This window comes from Gymnodraco acuticeps, unplaced genomic scaffold (assembly GCF_902827175.1).
Source record: "Gymnodraco acuticeps unplaced genomic scaffold, fGymAcu1.1, whole genome shotgun sequence".
NCBI classification, from domain to species: domain Eukaryota; kingdom Metazoa; phylum Chordata; class Actinopteri; order Perciformes; family Bathydraconidae; genus Gymnodraco; species Gymnodraco acuticeps.
The window spans coordinates 397,371-415,167 of NW_022991300.1; the positions used below are offsets into that span (position 1 = coordinate 397,371).

Consider the following 17,797-nt stretch of genomic DNA (forward strand, 5'->3'; position numbering starts at 1 on the left):
GAAGCAGCTGAAACCCATGAAGCAGGACTGTGTTTCTGGCTTTTTTAGCATCTTCGCTAGCTGTTTGAGCAGTGGAGAGAATTCGGAAGTAAGCGTAAAAGACAGTAGTCCAAACTATAACAAGCAACAATATATATGTGATATCTCTCTTCTCCAAGATGATGGGATTTGCGAAAACAATTTTCCTGAGGCAGAAAACCTTTGAATGAAAGAAGTCCAGTGGCACTGTGGCCAAAGTGATGAAGAGATCAGGGAGAGAAGACAACATGGTGGTCGTCCAGATCAAACCAATCAGAATCAGAGTTCTCTTGATGGTACAGATCTGAACGTGGCGTAGTGGGAAACAAATGGCGATGAAGCATTCAATCGCCATGCAGGCCAGATTCAGAGGCGTGTTTTCAGTCGTGATGACAAGAATCAGGACACACATACAGCAGATGGAGACATTGATCCTGTAGATGGTGTAGCTGACGATGAACATGCAAAGGGCCAATGTCATATGGATCATGTCGTTAACCACCAGTTGAATGAAAAGGATATAGCGTGGATTCGTGTAGAAGATCTGGAGGGTGGGAAGAAAAGCAAAATGGAAGACAAGGTTTGAAAACATGGAAGTCTGAGGGTCAGCTTTACAATTAAAGCAGGTAAATATCCTTTAAAGTGAAACGGGGGATTCTAAACACTATATATTCGGCATACCCTGACAGCTAGTTGGCGTAAAAATCTCTTTTGAGGATTTCATCTTCTGTGGATGTTACATTCCTTTTACACTCATCCCTCTTTCCCTTTCTTAATCCATACATTTCTTCATCCCTGCCCCTCCATATCCAACCCAGTCTCACATCTAAACGTGTAATAACTATGTTGGTCCACAACTTGGGACGTAGTATTTCTACAAAAACGCCTCTGAAATTGTAGGATCCCTACGTTTTTTTTCACCATTCATTTCCAATGGCTGGCGTCTATGTCACGTGATCTTCAAATTTCTCCCTGCAGAAATAAAAAACATGGCCGACCTTCGTTTTATTCTGGGTGGAAAATGCCTATTTTAAGGTTAGTTTGGCCATTAAAATGCGTTTTGATGTCATTTGATGCGAGAAATATGAGTTGTTATTTCAGATTATGTGTGCAGTACATGATCTTTGGTTTTCTAGTTATTACGAAGATTACTTCAGGAAATTGTGTAGTTGTATTTTGTTGGTCGAACGCACTTATTGTAAGTCGCTTTGGATAAAAGCGTCAGCTAAATGCAATGTAATGTAATGTAATGTGTCCACACAACGTTTTCATTGTTACCAAGGTGGTTGCTAGGGACGCCGCTATCGATATTATTTCTGTTATGTTGTGTAACTGTTTAATGGTGTTATCTTTATTGCTACCCCATTCCCCGTCAATGTATAGTGTTGGTCCACAGCGAAAACATATTAGTTTAACAAAATCTGCATCTAAAATTGTGGCATATACGTTATTTTCCCCCTCCAACCCAGTCTCACATCTCACATCGTCATAAACAAATACCGGAAACAGACGTAGGCAAGGTCCTCAGGTCTGTGATTGGATGGTTTAGCTGCAATGCACCTTGGGAAATTGTGTTTATGTGATGTGAAATTTTAAAAATAAAATAATACTTTATTCCGAGTGTGCTTGCTTTTCTCTTTGAAAGTCATCACATAACGGCATTGTAATACACGGTGCGGCTGCATTAAATATTACATATCTTGTCTTATTGATGGATGTCTTGTAATGCACTGTTGAGGAACCTGCGACCCAAGTTTTTTATTCATTGCATAACTACACTGTAGTTGTGTATAATATGATATGTCAATAAACCTTAGAAAATCTTGAAAGGGATGTGCAAAATAGTCATTATATACAGTCTTTAATGAACTATTAGTAGAAAATAACGAGTAATGAATATACTTTATAGGGATCCTATTAATATCTAATAATACAAATAATGAAATTCAATAACATGCTTTAACCACTAGGTGTTCCTTTATACCAGCTGTGCACCGTTATGGCGTAAATACAGACTATCTACCAATTGGATCAAATATAAAAGTCAGCAGAATTAGTGTTGATACTGCAAGGAGACGTATTGTGTGAAAAGAAATGTAAGATGTTGTTTAATTGCTGATATATTTATGATCCACGTCACGTTTTCAGTTTTGGCGGCAGTTCTTCCTGTGTGTCTAGAAGTCTTCTCATCAGGGCTCTATAAATAGAGAACTACGGCAGATATGTAATATTTAATGCAGCTTTCAGCATTTCTGGGCGGATCTCATCCACCCCCGGGGCTTTGCCACTGTGGAGTTGTTTGACGACCTCAGTGACCTCCCCCCGGGAGATTGGTGTTGATCCCCCGTCATACTCCAGCTCTGCCTCTACCATAGAGGGCGGAGTTGTCGGGTTCAGGAGTTCCTCAAAGTGTTCCTTCCAACGCCCTAACACTCCATAAGTTGAGGTCAACAGCGTCCCATCCTTAACGTACACAGCTTGGATGGCTCCCTGCTTCCCCCTCCTGAGGTGTCGGACAGTTTTCCAGAACAACTTTGGTGCTGCCCGAAAGTCCTTTTCCATGGTTTAGTCATTATAAAACATGTATTAATGCCTTATTCTACATGACCATATTCTACAAGTACTAGGCCATTAGTTAAGAGTGTGTCCTTAATAACCCTCTAATTAGTGCTTATTTGTTGTAAGTAAGGACGTTGTTGTGTTTGAGTCTTAATATGCTCAATATGGGCCTAATAAGGCATTTTCTCATAATAACACCTAACAAATATGGTCTATTCTTATGTAACAAGACATGAAACTATAAGTGTTAATTGTGTCAAAATAACTCAAAATGTGGTATTTCTAACTCAGAATATGTTCCCTATTTTAATGTGGACCTATTATGCTATATTGGAAAAATATATTGTCGGGCCATAACTATGCAAAACATGTCTGTGAGGTTTTTTTGCTTAAAATACCAAACAGATCACCCATTGTAGCCATGCCTCATACTGCTCATACCCCTCTATTGCAGCCCTGTTAGAGAAACGCGGATATTTGGTCCTTAGCTTGAAAAAATTAAAGAAGAGGAGGCGGAGCTAATGCCTGATCAGAATTCTACCGGAGATAAAGTTACATTCTGCTGTGATAAAACGCCATCCTGTTTAAACCACATCAAGGATTATTTCTGAAACAGCATGGAGCTCAAATGCTTTTTCTCTTGCAGGTTTATCACAAGGTGAGTTCCTTTTTTATGTCCTGCTTTTTAACCACGTGCTCTACAGTAAAGCTTAGCTCTGAGTATTAGCGAGGCTTGCTAATATAAACAAAGACGAGATTACGTCCAAAACACGTCAGTCATTGTTTCTGACAGCAACTCTCTGTGGGTCCGCTGCCGATTTGACGTTATATCTGCAGAAAATCTGTATCCGCTCGTTGTAACCCCATTTTTGAAAGATTTGGGTACGGAGGAAAAGAGAGAGGGTTTTATTTTCTGACGCTGCGTGAGTTCCCCGACACACCAGGGACACATATGTATGTATAAAAGACATCACAAAGTGCATTTTGCATGATAGGTCCCCTTTAAAGTGAAGTCTAGTTCATAACCAATAAGCTGGTAGTTTGACTCTATGTTAATGAACAACTAGTTGATGGTGAATATGTGTACCTTAATCTAAAGTTTTACCGAAATATCTCTTGATCACCCAACGTGTGCTTAAAATGAATGCATTAGTCGACAGCTTCCTATAGAGTTGCTAATAACTTCTTTTAAATTCATTATTAATGGCTAAATGTCAAAGGAAACTCCACCTGGTGTTTGCAGAAGGTGTGAATGAGGCTGGCATTGATGTAGTTGATGGAGATCCCGATCACCACAACAATCAAATTCTTGGCCACAGCTTTAGAGAACGGATCTCGATACTGAAGAACCACCGTGACGTTGGCAGATGACGCGTTCATTTCTTGAAACTGAAAAGAAAAGAACACATTTAGTAAATAAAAAATAAGGAGAGATTTATAGTAAGGATTGGCTGCTATTGTTTTCTTATAGCCTGAACTGATAACAGCTCTCAGTCAAGGAGGCCGATTACTGATATTTGCAACACCAAAGCATGTTATAGTAAATATGAACATTTTAAGATTGAAAAGCAGGAAATCAAAAACACAAATCCTATCAAAAATGGTAAATGAAAAGCATTTGTATGAAAGTCAGTCATCATTATTGTTAATCCTCTGCGTGTGTGACACAGAGAGGGAGACTGAAATTATGTTTATCATGGTCCCAAAGAATACAAATAAAACTATACAGCATACTATACAGTATGTACACATTGTTAATAAGAGGTATACGTAAAAAGGCACAACAGTAATACCAAATATACACTTCCTAACCTACTTTTAAGCCCTTAGGGTTCCAATGTTACTCTTATTATAAATTGTTATTAATACAATGCATTATAAATACATTTATAATATGTATGTCTAGTTCTTGAAGCCCATGAAAATGTAGTTTTTCAGTCATTATTCATTTATACTTCTACGTCAGAAACTTGGAAAACATACTTTAATCTGGTGTGAACACTAAAGTCATGACAGATATGCATTTATTATTTATTTAACCATGTATGAAGCAACCAGACACGAATGGACATTCAGAAATTATGTTTTTTTCTCACAAATAACCCTGAATAAAGCCACTCAATAACAACGACAGGGAGAAAAAGGTTCTAATTTATCAACGTCAACATCAAAAATCAAATATAACTCTTGTAATTGCAAGCAATGAAATGTATACACAGTAAATTATAATGATGAGGAATTGTTCACAGTCTGTACACTTTAAAAACTATATACAATTATTATGTTAAAGATGAGTATAAAATCCAAGAGGCTATGACCAGTACATTAATTATCAATAAAAGGACCAGTTCCTTTCCAATCATCTGATTGATTTACTTATTAACTCAAATAACTTGGCACAAAGACTGATACTATATGACAGGACAAAACATTTATTTACTGCAACTAATTGTACATTTCACTTATAAATGCTTCATTTAAATGTGAATGAGTTGATACAACATTAATAGCCATAGCTGAAACCTCTAAAATCATACAATCAAGCATTAATTGGAAAGATTCATAAACATAAACCCCTTCTTCTCTCTTTCAATCATGAAAACATGCATTCTGTCGCCTCATCGACATGAGATGTGCCACAAAAAGTCCCATTAATTTGTTTTCATTGAATCATAAAACGTTTAGTATCACTGCTCTATTACATTACCTATTATTTATAATGAATGTTTCTAGGATAAGCTGAAATATGATGTCTTTCAAACCATCAATGATTCAGTTTGTATAAGCTTCACAATGAACAACCCTAAACAAGTGATAAAGACGTTAAAATCATGTTTGTTTAAGTGAAGCTACACGTTTGTATTCTGAATACAGCTGTGAAAAGAGAATGAAAGGCAGCTGGCACTAACCTGAGGTGATGCTTGTAGAGCTGGACACCAACAATATGGCAACTGGAAATCTCAAACTTTATATGTTGCCTTGTATTTGGGGCGTATTTTGGAGATGACGTAATTTTTTGTTAAACTGCTAATTAAACAAACTGCTACGATTTCACTGCCAGCTACGGTGTAGTCTGTAGGTCTAAATTGGACTTCACAATCACTTTACTATCCAAATGTGTATGTGGTATTCAGAGTTGGGAAGTAGTGGAGTACAAATACTTTGGTACTGTACTTAAGTACATTTTTCTGGTATCAGTACTTTACTCCACTACTTATTTTTCTGACGACTTTTTACAAATACCTGTAATTTCTACTTCTTACATGTTGAATACAAATACCTGTACTTTCTACTTCTTACATGTTGAATACTAATACCTGTACTTTCTACTTCTTACATGTTGAACACAAATACCTGTACTTTCTACTTCTTACATGTTGAATACAAATACCTGTACTTTCTACTTCTTACATGTTGAACTCAAATACCTGTACTTTCTACTTCTTACATGTTGAACTCAAATACCTGTACTTTCTACTTCTTACATGTTGAACCCAAATACCTGTACTTTCTACTTCTCACATGTTGAACTCAAATACCTGTACTTTCTACTTCTTACATGTTGAACCCAAATACCTGTACTTTCTACTTCTTACATGTTGAACCCAAATACCTATTTCTACTTCTTACATGTTGAACTCAAATACCTGTACTTTCTACTTCTCACATGTTGAACCCAAATACCTGTACTTTCTACTTCTCACATGTTGAACCCAAATACCTGTACTTTCTACTTCTCACATGTTGAACCCAAATACCTGTACTTTCTACTTCTCACATGTTTGAAACCCAAATACCTGTACTTTCTACTTCTTACATGTTGAAACACAATACCTGTACTTTCTACTTCTCACATGTTGAACACACATACCTGTACTTTCTACTTCTTACATGTTGAACCCAAATACCTGTACTTTCTACTTCTCACATGTTGAACTCAAATACCTGTACTTTCTACTTCTTACATTTCTAACACAAATACCTGTACTTTCTACTTCTCACATGTGAACCCAATACCTGTACTTTTCCTACTCTTATCTTACATGTTGAATACAAATACCTGTACTTTCTACTTCTTACATGTTGAAACTCCAAATACCTGTACTTTCTACTTCTTACATGTTGAACCTACAAATACCTGTACTTTCTACTTCTTACATGTTGAACCAAATACCTGTACTTTCTACTTCTACATGTTGAACTCCAAATACCTTACTTTCTACTTCTTACATACCATGTCTGAAACTCAAATACCTGTACTTTCTACTTCTTACATGTTGAACCCAAATACCTGTACTTTCTACTTCTTACATGTCTAACCACAATACCTGTACTTTCTACTTCTTACATGTTGAACTACAAATACCTGTAATCTACTTTTCTACATGTTGAACTCAACTACCTGTACTTTCTACTTCTTACATGTTGAACACACAACCTGATACTTTTCTACTTCTTACACTGTTTGAACACAAATACCTGTACTTTCTACTTCTTACATGTTGAACCCAAATACCTGTACTTTCTACTTCTTACATTTCTAACACAAATACCTGTACTTTCTACTTCTTACATGTTGAACACTAATACCTGTACTTTCTACTTCTTACATGTTGAACCCAAATACCTGTACTTTCTACTTCTTACATTTTGAACACACATACCTGTACTTTCTACTTCTTACATGTTGAACACAAATACCTGTACTTTCTACTTCTTACATGTTGAACTCAAATACCTGTACTTTCTACTTCTTACATGTTGAACACAAATACCTGTACTTTCTACTTCTTACATTTAGAACACAAATACCTGTACTTTCTACTTCTTACATTTTGAACACACATACCTGTACTTTCTACTTCTTACATGTTGAACACAAATACCTGTACTTTCTACTTCTTACATGTTGAACTCAAATACCTGTACTTTCTACTTCTTACATGTTGAACACAAATACCTGTACTTTCTACTTCTTACATGTTGAACTCAAAATACCTGTACTTTCTACTTCTTACATGTTGAACACAAATACCTGTACTTTCTACTTCTTACATGTTGAACACAAATACCTGTACTTTCTACTTCTTACATGTTGAACTCAAATACCTGTACTTTCTACTTCTCACATGTTGAACCCAAATACCTGTACTTTCTACTTCTCACATGTTGAACTCAAATACCTGTACTTTCTACTTCTTACATGTTGAACTCAAATACCTGTACTTTCTACTTCTTACATGTTGAACACAAATACCTGTACTTTCTACTTCTCACATGTTGAACTCAAATACCTGTACTTTCTACTTCTCACATGTTGAACTCAAATACCTGTACTTTCTACTTCTTACATGTTGAACACAAATACCTGTACTTTCTACTTCTTACATGTTGAACACTAATACCTGTACTTTCTACTTCTCACATGTTGAACTCAAATACCTGTACTTTCTACTTCTCACATGTTGAACTCAAATACCTGTACTTTCTACTTCTCACATGTTGAACTCAAATACCTGTACTTTCTACTTCTTACATGTTGAACTCAAATACTTGTACTTTCTACTTCTCTCATTTTCCAAACAGCTGGTTGCTTTAGTCTGAATGTGTGTTTGATGCGTGATCATTATTCTTTAGAGTCATTGCGTGCCTATTGATTTGAACACGATCCGTGTATCCATCATTTCCTGGTCTTCTCTAAAGAAGAGGGACCAATGGAAACGTTGTCATGTTGCCGTTGTTCAGCATGGAAACATTCATTAGCTAACAATGACATTATTGTTCTATTATATAAAGGGAGGTCAGGTACTCTTTAAAGCAGCTGCTAGCTATGGGTACTTTCTACTGAAGTACATTTCAAAGCCCTCTTTACTTTGACTTGAGTAAAGACGTTTAGTCAGTACTTCTACTTTTACCAGAGTATTTTTAAACACGAGTATCTGTACTTCTACTTGAGTACAGGATGTGTGTACTTTTGTCATCTCTGGTGGTATTTAAGAAAAAGTGTAATGACTCTAATCCAGCTTCTATTTTCACTTAAGCTTCCGAAGTAAAGAACAAAGCAGTTTGGACCTACTGTTTAGGAGACAATATTCGAATGATTGATTTAAATGTTTTACCTTTATTATTTAGTACAGCTGAAGGTAGACAGCAAGGACAAGTAAGGAACTTAGCCTTAACAGACATGCTACCAGCGTTGTCATTGTCACATCTTAAGAAATGTGCTTTTTTCTAAGACTTTCAAACCAGGAAGCGTTGAGAACACTATTTTTGTTCTCAATATTATTTGTTAAATCCTGGGAGCCCAACAACTGCAAAAGATATGCATTGTGCTCCCAAGAAATATGATCATATTTGACAACGTTATGGTGAGAATATATGAGCAAGAATGAACAAATAACATGGCTGCCATCCAGGGGCGGATCTACCGGGGTGGCATGGGGTAGCAGCTGCCACCCTAAAAAATAGCCTTGCCACCCCAGTTGGCAGCTTTGTTTTGAAATAAAAGTTGTGGCTCATCGGACATCTATGACGAGAGAAAATCTCTAATGTCCGAGTGCAAGTGAATGCAGCACAAGACTCGAGTCTTGTGACCCCTCCCCCGGCCCTTGCGCGAGCGTGGAAAAATATGATTGGCGGCGATTTCATTTGAACGGGGGACGGCGCAAAACGAGAAGCATTCGGACCGATTCGGACCCAAGTAGATGGAAGGAATGAGGTATTTGCGGCCTACTATGACAGAGAAGAGACTGTCAAGTGTGGATGTACTCAGCATTGAATCAAAACGCACTAAAGCTTTGGATCTTGATCAGTTTGTGAGGCGTTTTGCTGAACAACAAGGTAATCGCCGCATTCAGCTGTAATAGACATGTCAACTTGATGCTCTGCTCACAGATGACCATAACACACAGTTAAGATGATGACCAGTATGTGTGTATATATTTATTTTCTTTGAGGGGGTCTGCCCCCAAAAAACAGTTTTAAGTCCTGAGAAAGTCAAATAAGACGGTGTAAAACGACACTGCCCAGCCAACAGAAAGTAACCACTTTGATTTAAGATAAGATGGAGCTTTATTAATCCCTGTGGGGAAATTCAGTAGTTCAAACAGCAACAGATTCACACAGATTAATAAAATCAAAGATAAAAATGATGAAAAACTATGAAATAAGAAATGAATACAAAAGAGCATATATAGCTACACATTGGGTCATATAAACTATGAAGTAAGAAATGAATGAAAATGAACATATATACATATTGGATCATACGTATTACAAATATTTGCATGGATGTATGGAAACAGTGTGTATTGATGTCCAGTAACATTGTTGACCCCTTGTTGTGCAGCCTGATGGCTACAGGCACAAAGGATGTAACTAGGCCAGTAGGTAAGGGCTTTCCACTGGATCATAACTGCAGCGATGTTTTAGCTGAATACACGTTGTTTAACCCTAACTGATGCAGTTAGTCACTTCTTTAATGTTTGTTCTTTCTGATGTAAAGTCAAGGTTGTAACTGTTTGCAGTAGTCGTGGGGCGCTGAACTGTTCTTTTGATTATTATGTATTTTGATATATGATAGTCATTCAAATTTGAAGGAGGGTGAGCAAGCATCTTGAGGAACATTCATCATTAACTCAGTGATTGACAGCTGATAGGAATAATATGATTGTTAATATTATCATATTAATTCAGACAAACATCAATGAGACAGTTAATTAATGTACTTATTGCAGCAGTCTGCATATATTTGGTACCCCTGCTGGTCTTTTATTTGTTATTGTTCAGTTAAAATGCATTAAATGATGTCTGCCACCTTATATATTTATATTAAAGGCTTTACTGATGTGCCACAATAATGTCACCTAATGTTATTGAGTTAAAATATCAATATTGTGGCTTTCCAAGTTAACATTGATTGATTTGACTGCGATTGAATCAGCATATACTTCTGCCAGGGGATGCCACCCCTCAAAATCTCCTACCACCCTCTTGCCACCCCATGAATATTTGTCTAGATCTGCCCCTGCTGCCATCGCTAAGAAAGTCTTTACAAACAGTGGGACTTATTACCAGACTGTAACTCGTGTTTTAATGCATCTTGATTAGCCTCAATGGGGACATCTTTCACGTGTAAAGACTTAGGATTTAGGATTTCCATGTAAAGCATTCAGGTTGGAAATCCCAATGCTTACTGTGGGCTCTTACACAGCAGATACGTTTTCAGGTACTTCCTAAAGGACGTGTCTCGTATGCCATAGACTATTGGACTAATTGCTCTTGGCATGATCATAAGAACAATATAGAAAGCAAAAAGGCTGTCTGTAATATTTTCAGGGAACCTTTGTATCAGGGAATCTTGAAACTGGGGGGATATATAGTTTGTTATACAAAGCAGCACCTGAAACCCATGCAGAATGATTGTGTTTTTGGCCTTTTTAGCATTACTGCTAGCTGTTTTAGCAGTGGACAGGATTTTAAAATAGGTGAAAAAGATAACAAACCAAACCACAATCAGATACACAATATAGGTTATATTTCTCTTCTCCAAGATGATGGGATTTGGGAAGGTAGTTTTTCTGAGGCAGAAGATCTTTGACTGAAAGAAGTCCAGTGGCACTGTGGCCAAAGTGATGAAGAGGTCAGGGAGACAAGACAACATGGTGGTCGTCCAGATCAGACCAATCAGGATCAGCGTTCTCTTGATGGTACAGATATGTGCGTGGCGTAGAGGGAAACAAATGGCGATGTAACATTCAATTGCCATGCAGGCCAGATTCAGAGGCGTGTTTTCAGTCATGATGAGAGCCATCAGGATGAAGGTGCAGCAGACAGAGGCGTTTATTTTGTAGATGGTGTAGCTGATGATGAACATGCAAAGGGAAAGAGTCACTTGGATCATGTCGTTGATCACCAGGTGAATGAAGAGGACGTACCGAGGATTCGTGTAGAAGATCTGACAGGTGGGGAATAAGAGCAAAGACGGTTGGTTAATAGTTATAGGTCGGCTGAGTACTATTTATTTCAAAGGTCCCCTATTATACTGTTTTTCATCAATATGTTATAGGTCTCAGATAAATACAGAGCCTGTCTCTGATTGGCTGAAACACCAAACAGATCATTGCAGCATTACCCATAATCCCCTCTGTTTCAGCCCTGTTTCAAAAGTGCTGATTCTCTGTCTGTTACTTTAGATGAAAATAAGGAGCCCCTCCCCACGCCCCTCTGAGAGACATTTGGTTACAAAGAACACAATGGTGCTCTAGGAGGAGATTCAGGTGATAAGGGGGGGGGGGGGGGGGGGGGGTTACCTTGGTTGCTGATTGGCTAATGGTTACACAAGACAAAACATCGTTATGACATCATAAAGTGGCCAAAATCTGATCAGCTCATTTTCAGACAGGTTTTTATAGAAATGGATCAAAAAGAGAGAGAATCTTTTTTCCTGAGACTTTCAGAGTCTCTTTCCACAGAGGGGACACATGTTGATGTAGAAGAGACATGAAGAAGAGGGGACACATGTTGATGTAGAAGAGACATGAAGAAGAGGGGACACATGTTGATGTAGAAGAGACATGAAGAAGAGGGGACACATGTTGATGTAGAAGAGACATGGAGAAGAGGGGACACATGTTGATGTAGAAGAGACATGAAGAAGAGGGGACACATGTTGATGTAGAAGAGACATGAAGAAGAGGGGACACATGTTGATGTAGAAGAGACATGAAGAAGAGGGGACACATGTTGATGTAGAAGAGACATGAAGAAGAGGGGACACATGTTGATGTAGAAGAGACATGGAGAAGAGGGGACACATGTTGATATAGAAGAGACATGGAGAAGAGGGGACACATGTTGATGTAGAAGAGACATGAAGAAGAGGGGACACATGTTGATGTAGAAGAGACATGAAGAAGAGGGGACACATGTTGATGTAGAAGAGACATGAAGAAGAGGGGACACATGTTGATGTAGAAGAGACATGAAGAAGAGGGGACACATGTTGATGTAGAAGAGACATGAAGAAGAGGGGACACATGTTGATGTAGAAGAGACATGAAGAAGAGGATTTTGCATAATAGGTGACTTTAAATTTGAATTAAATCTTTCTTCTAAATATACTTTAGTACGCCCCTCTGCTGATATTGCCCCGAACACTAACTATGTAGTCATGTATTCCCCTAAGGAAGGCTAATCTGTTTCTACAATTAAAATGTTAGTACAGAAGCATCAATTTGACATTGAGGTTTCAAGGACTTTACAGTAAGGAAAGTTCAACCTTGGATCACATTTAGCCTGTTTTTGAATGTGTTAATCAGTGTATTCCTACGATGAATTGTGCTAGCTAAAAAAACGATCTTCATCCACCGTGCCAATCAATACACAGTTTATGCATTGGGCCCATAATTCAATTAACATGAATACCAACATCACTTTTGGTTAGATCTAAAAATAAAATGTTACATGTGGCGAGATGTCGGAAGTAACTAAGATTGCAGATGTGGATGAATGATGTGAAATATAATCAAGTGTTAAATCAGACTTTATTTCCACCTGGAGTAAATTCACAAGCTACCCTGCAGTATACAAAGTCATTCAAACTAGCTGCACCTTCACCAGCTTTGAGAACACTTTCATGATCAATCATTATAAAACATATCATATATATTATTCTGAAATGGACCAATCTGCACAACGACTACTTTTACTGTCGCTACTTTCACTATATTTTGAAGATAATACTTTTCTACTTTCACTTGAGGAACATTTTGAATACAGGACTTTTACTGTAACAGAGTATTCCTACACTCTGGTACTTCTACTTTTACTCAAGTACAAGATCTGACTCAGATCTTGTACTTGAGTAAAAGTAGAAGTACTCAGATCTGAGTACTTCTACTTTTACTCAAGTACAAGATCTGAGTACTTCTACTTTTACTCAAGTACAATATCTGAGTACTTCTACTTTTACTCAAGTACAAGATCTGAGTACTTCTACTTTTACTAAGTACAAGATCTGAGTACTTCTACTTTTACTCAAGTACAAGACCTGAGTACTTCTACTTTTACTCAAGTACAAGACCTGAGTACTTCTACTTTTACTCAAGTACAAGACCTGAGTACTTCTACTTTTACTCAAGTACAAGACCTGAGTACTTCTACTTTTACTCAAGTACAAGATCTGAGTACTTCTACTTTTACTCAAGCACAAGATCTGAGTACTTCTACTTTTACTCAAGTAACAGATCTGAGTACTTCTACTTTTACTCAAGGACAAGATCTGAGTACTTCTACTTCTACTCAAGAACAAGATCTGAGTACTTCTACTTTTACTCAAGTACAAGATCTGAGTACTTCTACTTTTACTCAAGCACAAGACCTGAGTACTTCTACTTTTACTAAAGTGCAAGACCTGAGTACTTGTACTTTTACTCAAGTACAAGATCTGAGTACTTCTACTTTAACTCAAGCACAAGACCTGAGTACTTCTACTTTTACTAAAGTGCAAGACCTGAGTACTTGTACTTTTACTCAAGTACAAGACCTGAGTACTTCTCCCTCCTCTTCCATTAATACTGTTTTCCTGACTGGTCTTAGGGATGTTCTGTTTCTGTCTTATGTCAGTGTGTATGTTGGTGTATTCTTGTCATTGCTGTTACTGTAATGGTCTTTTTATGTTATTATCATTGTTGTTTTGTCATAATTGTGTTTTCATCTTTTTTGTATGTATCTGTTATATAGCACCTGCATTTGTACTCTGTATGTTCTCCTATTATTGTGTTATGTGTGGGAACAAACAATAAATAAAGACAATACAACAAATAATAATACTGTGTTCCTGTAGTCAAAGTCTCACCTGGTGTTTGCAGAAGGTGTGAATGAGACCCACATTGATGTAGTTGATGGAGATCCCGATCACCACCACGATCACATTCTTGGCCACAGCTTTAGAGAAGGAGTCTCGATACTGAATGACCATGGTCCCATTGGCAGAGGACACGCTCATCTCCACAGAGATAAAGCTCTAACAGAGGAAAGGCATTGTAAATATTGACAGTAAATTCAAGAAATTGCATCAATAGCTTGTACCGACTCTCGTGAATCTACATTTCTACATATCTCTTACTGTATGTACATTGCCTTGTCTCTTTATGCTTCTGCAACGCAAACATTTCCCAAATTGGGATCAATATAGTACCTATCTATCTATTTATCTATCTATCTATCTACCTATCAATCTATCTATCTACCTATCAATCTATCTATCTATCTACCTATCTATCTATCTATCTATCCATCTATCTGTCTACCTACCTACCTACCTACCTACCTATCAATCTACCCATCTATCTATCTACCTATCAATCTATCTATCTATCTACCCATCTATCTATCTATCTATCTATCTACCTACCTATCTATCTATCTACCTACCTACCTACCTATCTATCTATCTACCTACCTATCTATCTATCTACCTACCTACCTACCTATCTACCTATCTACCAGTCCTCAGATTAAAGAGCAGAAGTTCCCAACAAAAAAGTATAATTCCTAAGACTGTTGTTTTAAGTTAAGACATACATCACTATTATACTCCATTCGAACATCACTTCAAATACAAACAATACAATGTGGGGCAATAAAAGGTGGGTTGATATGAACTGCCCACACAGTTGTGTTTTATATTCTTCTTCTATATCTGGATGAATTATAAATATTCAAAAAAAATACTTTTGCTACAAAAACGTGAGAAGAGCATTCATTTCCGTCAAACAGTATCAGCTGAGGATCAGGGTGTAAACCTGGAAGATAACATACCTATATATTGGTTAATACATTTAAAGTGAATGCATTTAATTAACAAGAAGGGCCAGAAATACATTGACTCATTATGTGGTCTTATTTCTTTTTAAAAGTGTCAAAAAAGCAAGCTGATTGAGAACGTAAAAGTATAGCATCGTGTTGATACCTGCATTTGTAATCAGCATTTGATCATAGTTGCATTTGTTTGCTATCAATGATTCGGGTAAAACTATTGTCATGTTTTGCAAATGTTTTATCTATCTTATTATTGCTTCTTCGAGCAGACTTAGATTTGTGTTCAGGCAGTTTTGAGAACATAAATTAAAGTGTAAAATGTCCTGCAATAGAAAAAAGTGATATTAAACATACCGTACAAAGCACCACAAACTCGCCTGTGCAGTAATACTCACAAGTATTCTGTCCGTATGTCGACATGGACAACAATGCACATCCTTCATATGACCATACAGTTTGTATTTCATAATGATACATAAGTACTACACAGTTCAGAGAAACAATACTTCACTTTGAAACAGCTTAACATCTCTGTTGTTTCATTACTACATGTGTAATGCATGCAGAAGACTTACCTCGGGACACCAGCGTTGTTGTCTTTAAGACTTTAAATGTAGTTTGGTTTGCAATCATCAACGGACAGAGTGTCAATGCATGTTTGGATATTGAGTGCATCCAATAAAAGTATATAAAAACTTTCAAAAATGAACGTAAAAGTATGAATCTCTGTACAAAAAGCCTGATATCTTACTAAAATGGAGAGAGTCTCTGTCTGGACTTCGACTGCAAGCTCTTGAGATCTGCAGGTCTTATTTATTAGATGTGCTTCAAATGGAGCGGCGCCGTAAGGACGTATTTCTGTAGACCAGGAAGTAAGCATCACAAGAACTGTGCTTCTAAAAAAGGCCTAAGAACGCATATTTTTTTAGATCAGCCTTTTACTAGATCGTTAAAACCCCACGTGTTGCCATGCTATTGTGTTGTTTAATTAGTTTTTGTTGTTTTGTTTCAACCATTTTACTCTGTAGCACTTTGAGTTGTGTTTACTCAAATGAAAAGTGCACTTATAAATAAAATGGATTCTTCTTATTAAGAGCTCCCCGGACAAAAAGTCAATGGGATTTTTCCATTGGATTTAGAATATCTGAGAAAATAGTCTCTGTGGTAAACAAACTTTTATGATACTTACACGTTTTGTTGAGCAGGATAATCTCCACACATTAACACCACGTTTATAATGATTGAGTGGAAGAGTCAATGCAATCTCCAGAAGTAAAAAGCTAACGTTAAGCTATAAAGGAACTGCAAACCAGTCACATGACTTCCCGTCACCATCGCCAAGCTAAAGGCTAATGTTCGGCCTGATGGCGTTTAGTCGTCTCTTTTACACACTTGTTTAAAGGGGACCTACCACAGAAAATGCACTTTGTGATGTCTTTTATACATCAATATGTGTCCCCGGTGTGTCGGGGAACTCACGCAGCGTCAGAAAACAAAACCCTCTCTTTTCCTCCGTACCCAAATCTTTTAAAAACGGGTGTACAACGAGCGGATACAGATTCCATCCGAACTGACGTCAAATCGGCAGCGGACCCACAGAGAGTTGCTATCAGAAACAATGCCTGACGTGTTTTGGACGTCTTTGTTTACATTAGCAAGCCTCGCTAACACTCAGAGCTAACCTGTACTGGAGAGCACATGTGTTTAAAAAGCAGAAAATAAAAAAAAGAACTTACCTTGTGATAAACCCGCGAGAGAAAAAGCATTTGAGCTCCATACTGTTTCAGAAATAATCCTTGATGTGGTTTAGAACAGGATGACGTTTTATCACAACAGAATTTAGCTTTATCTCCGATAGAATTCTGATCAGGCATTAGCTCCGCCTCCTCTTCTTTCTTTCTTTTTCAAACTAAGGACCCACGATCCGCGTTTCTCTAACAGGGCTGCAACAGAGGGGTCTGAGTAGTATGAGGCATGGCTACAATGGGTGATCTGTTTGGTATAGGTATGGCCCTACAATATATGTTTCAAATATAGCAATAGGTCCACTTTAAGTGCTGCTTTTATGGCAGATAGAGGCTTCAGACATTCACCATTGCTGACATTTGCTGACATATTTTACGTTGTATAACAAAATGTGAAAATCTCTTCAGCTTGTGTTAACCACAGATCTTATTTACGGTCACCTAACCAAAAACTAAGTTAGAAAAACATTGAGTTCCAGACGAGGGAGCAGGAAGTGCTAAAATGCTGACTCACTTCCCGGGGAGGGGGCTCTATTAAGTGTAACACCATCAAACTGCATTCTGGGTACAGTTTGTTCTCCATCACTTCAGTCAAAGATGTTCTATCAGCAAAGATAGCGCCGATTATATTAATTATTACACACTTTTTGTAT

The 17,797-nt window shown here is 37.4% G+C and overlaps 1 protein-coding gene across 3 annotated transcripts; it reads right to left on the reverse strand.

Moving 5' to 3' along the window:
- Nucleotides 1-10,437: 10,437 nt before the first annotated feature.
- On the reverse strand, nucleotides 10,438-17,296 carry LOC117562382 (odorant receptor 131-2-like). 3 transcript variants are annotated; one of them, XM_034240213.1, is made up of 3 exons: nucleotides 17,136-17,296; nucleotides 14,435-14,602; nucleotides 10,438-11,533 (listed from the first exon to the last, which is right to left on the reverse strand). In XM_034240213.1, the coding sequence occupies exons 1-3, from the start codon at nucleotides 17,271-17,273 to the stop codon at nucleotides 10,769-10,771; spliced, it is 1,071 nt and encodes a 356-aa protein (XP_034096104.1). In that variant the 5' UTR covers nucleotides 17,274-17,296; the 3' UTR covers nucleotides 10,438-10,768. The 3 variants fall into 3 exon arrangements, with proteins under 3 accessions (XP_034096104.1, XP_034096106.1, XP_034096105.1); XM_034240215.1 differs by lacking the exon at nucleotides 17,136-17,296 and adding an exon at nucleotides 16,589-16,904 and having other exon boundaries at nucleotides 10,439-11,533; XM_034240214.1 differs by lacking the exon at nucleotides 17,136-17,296 and adding an exon at nucleotides 15,975-16,904 and having other exon boundaries at nucleotides 10,440-11,533.
- Nucleotides 17,297-17,797: the final 501 nt, after the last annotated feature.

What these genes read in the sequence shown, in the direction of transcription:
- LOC117562382 (XM_034240213.1), bottom strand. Translation starts at nt 17,273, where the DNA reads ATGCCTGATCAGAATTCTATCGGAGATAAAGCTAAATTCTGTTGTGAT. An exon ending in TCTCGCGGGTTTATCACAAG is followed by an intron (nt 14,603 to 17,135) that starts GTAAGTTCTTTT and finishes TTCCTCTGTTAG; the next exon opens with AGCTTTATCTCTGTGGAGAT. An exon ending in ACACCTTCTGCAAACACCAG is followed by an intron (nt 11,534 to 14,434) that starts GTGAGACTTTGA and finishes CCCACCTGTCAG; the next exon opens with ATCTTCTACACGAATCCTCG.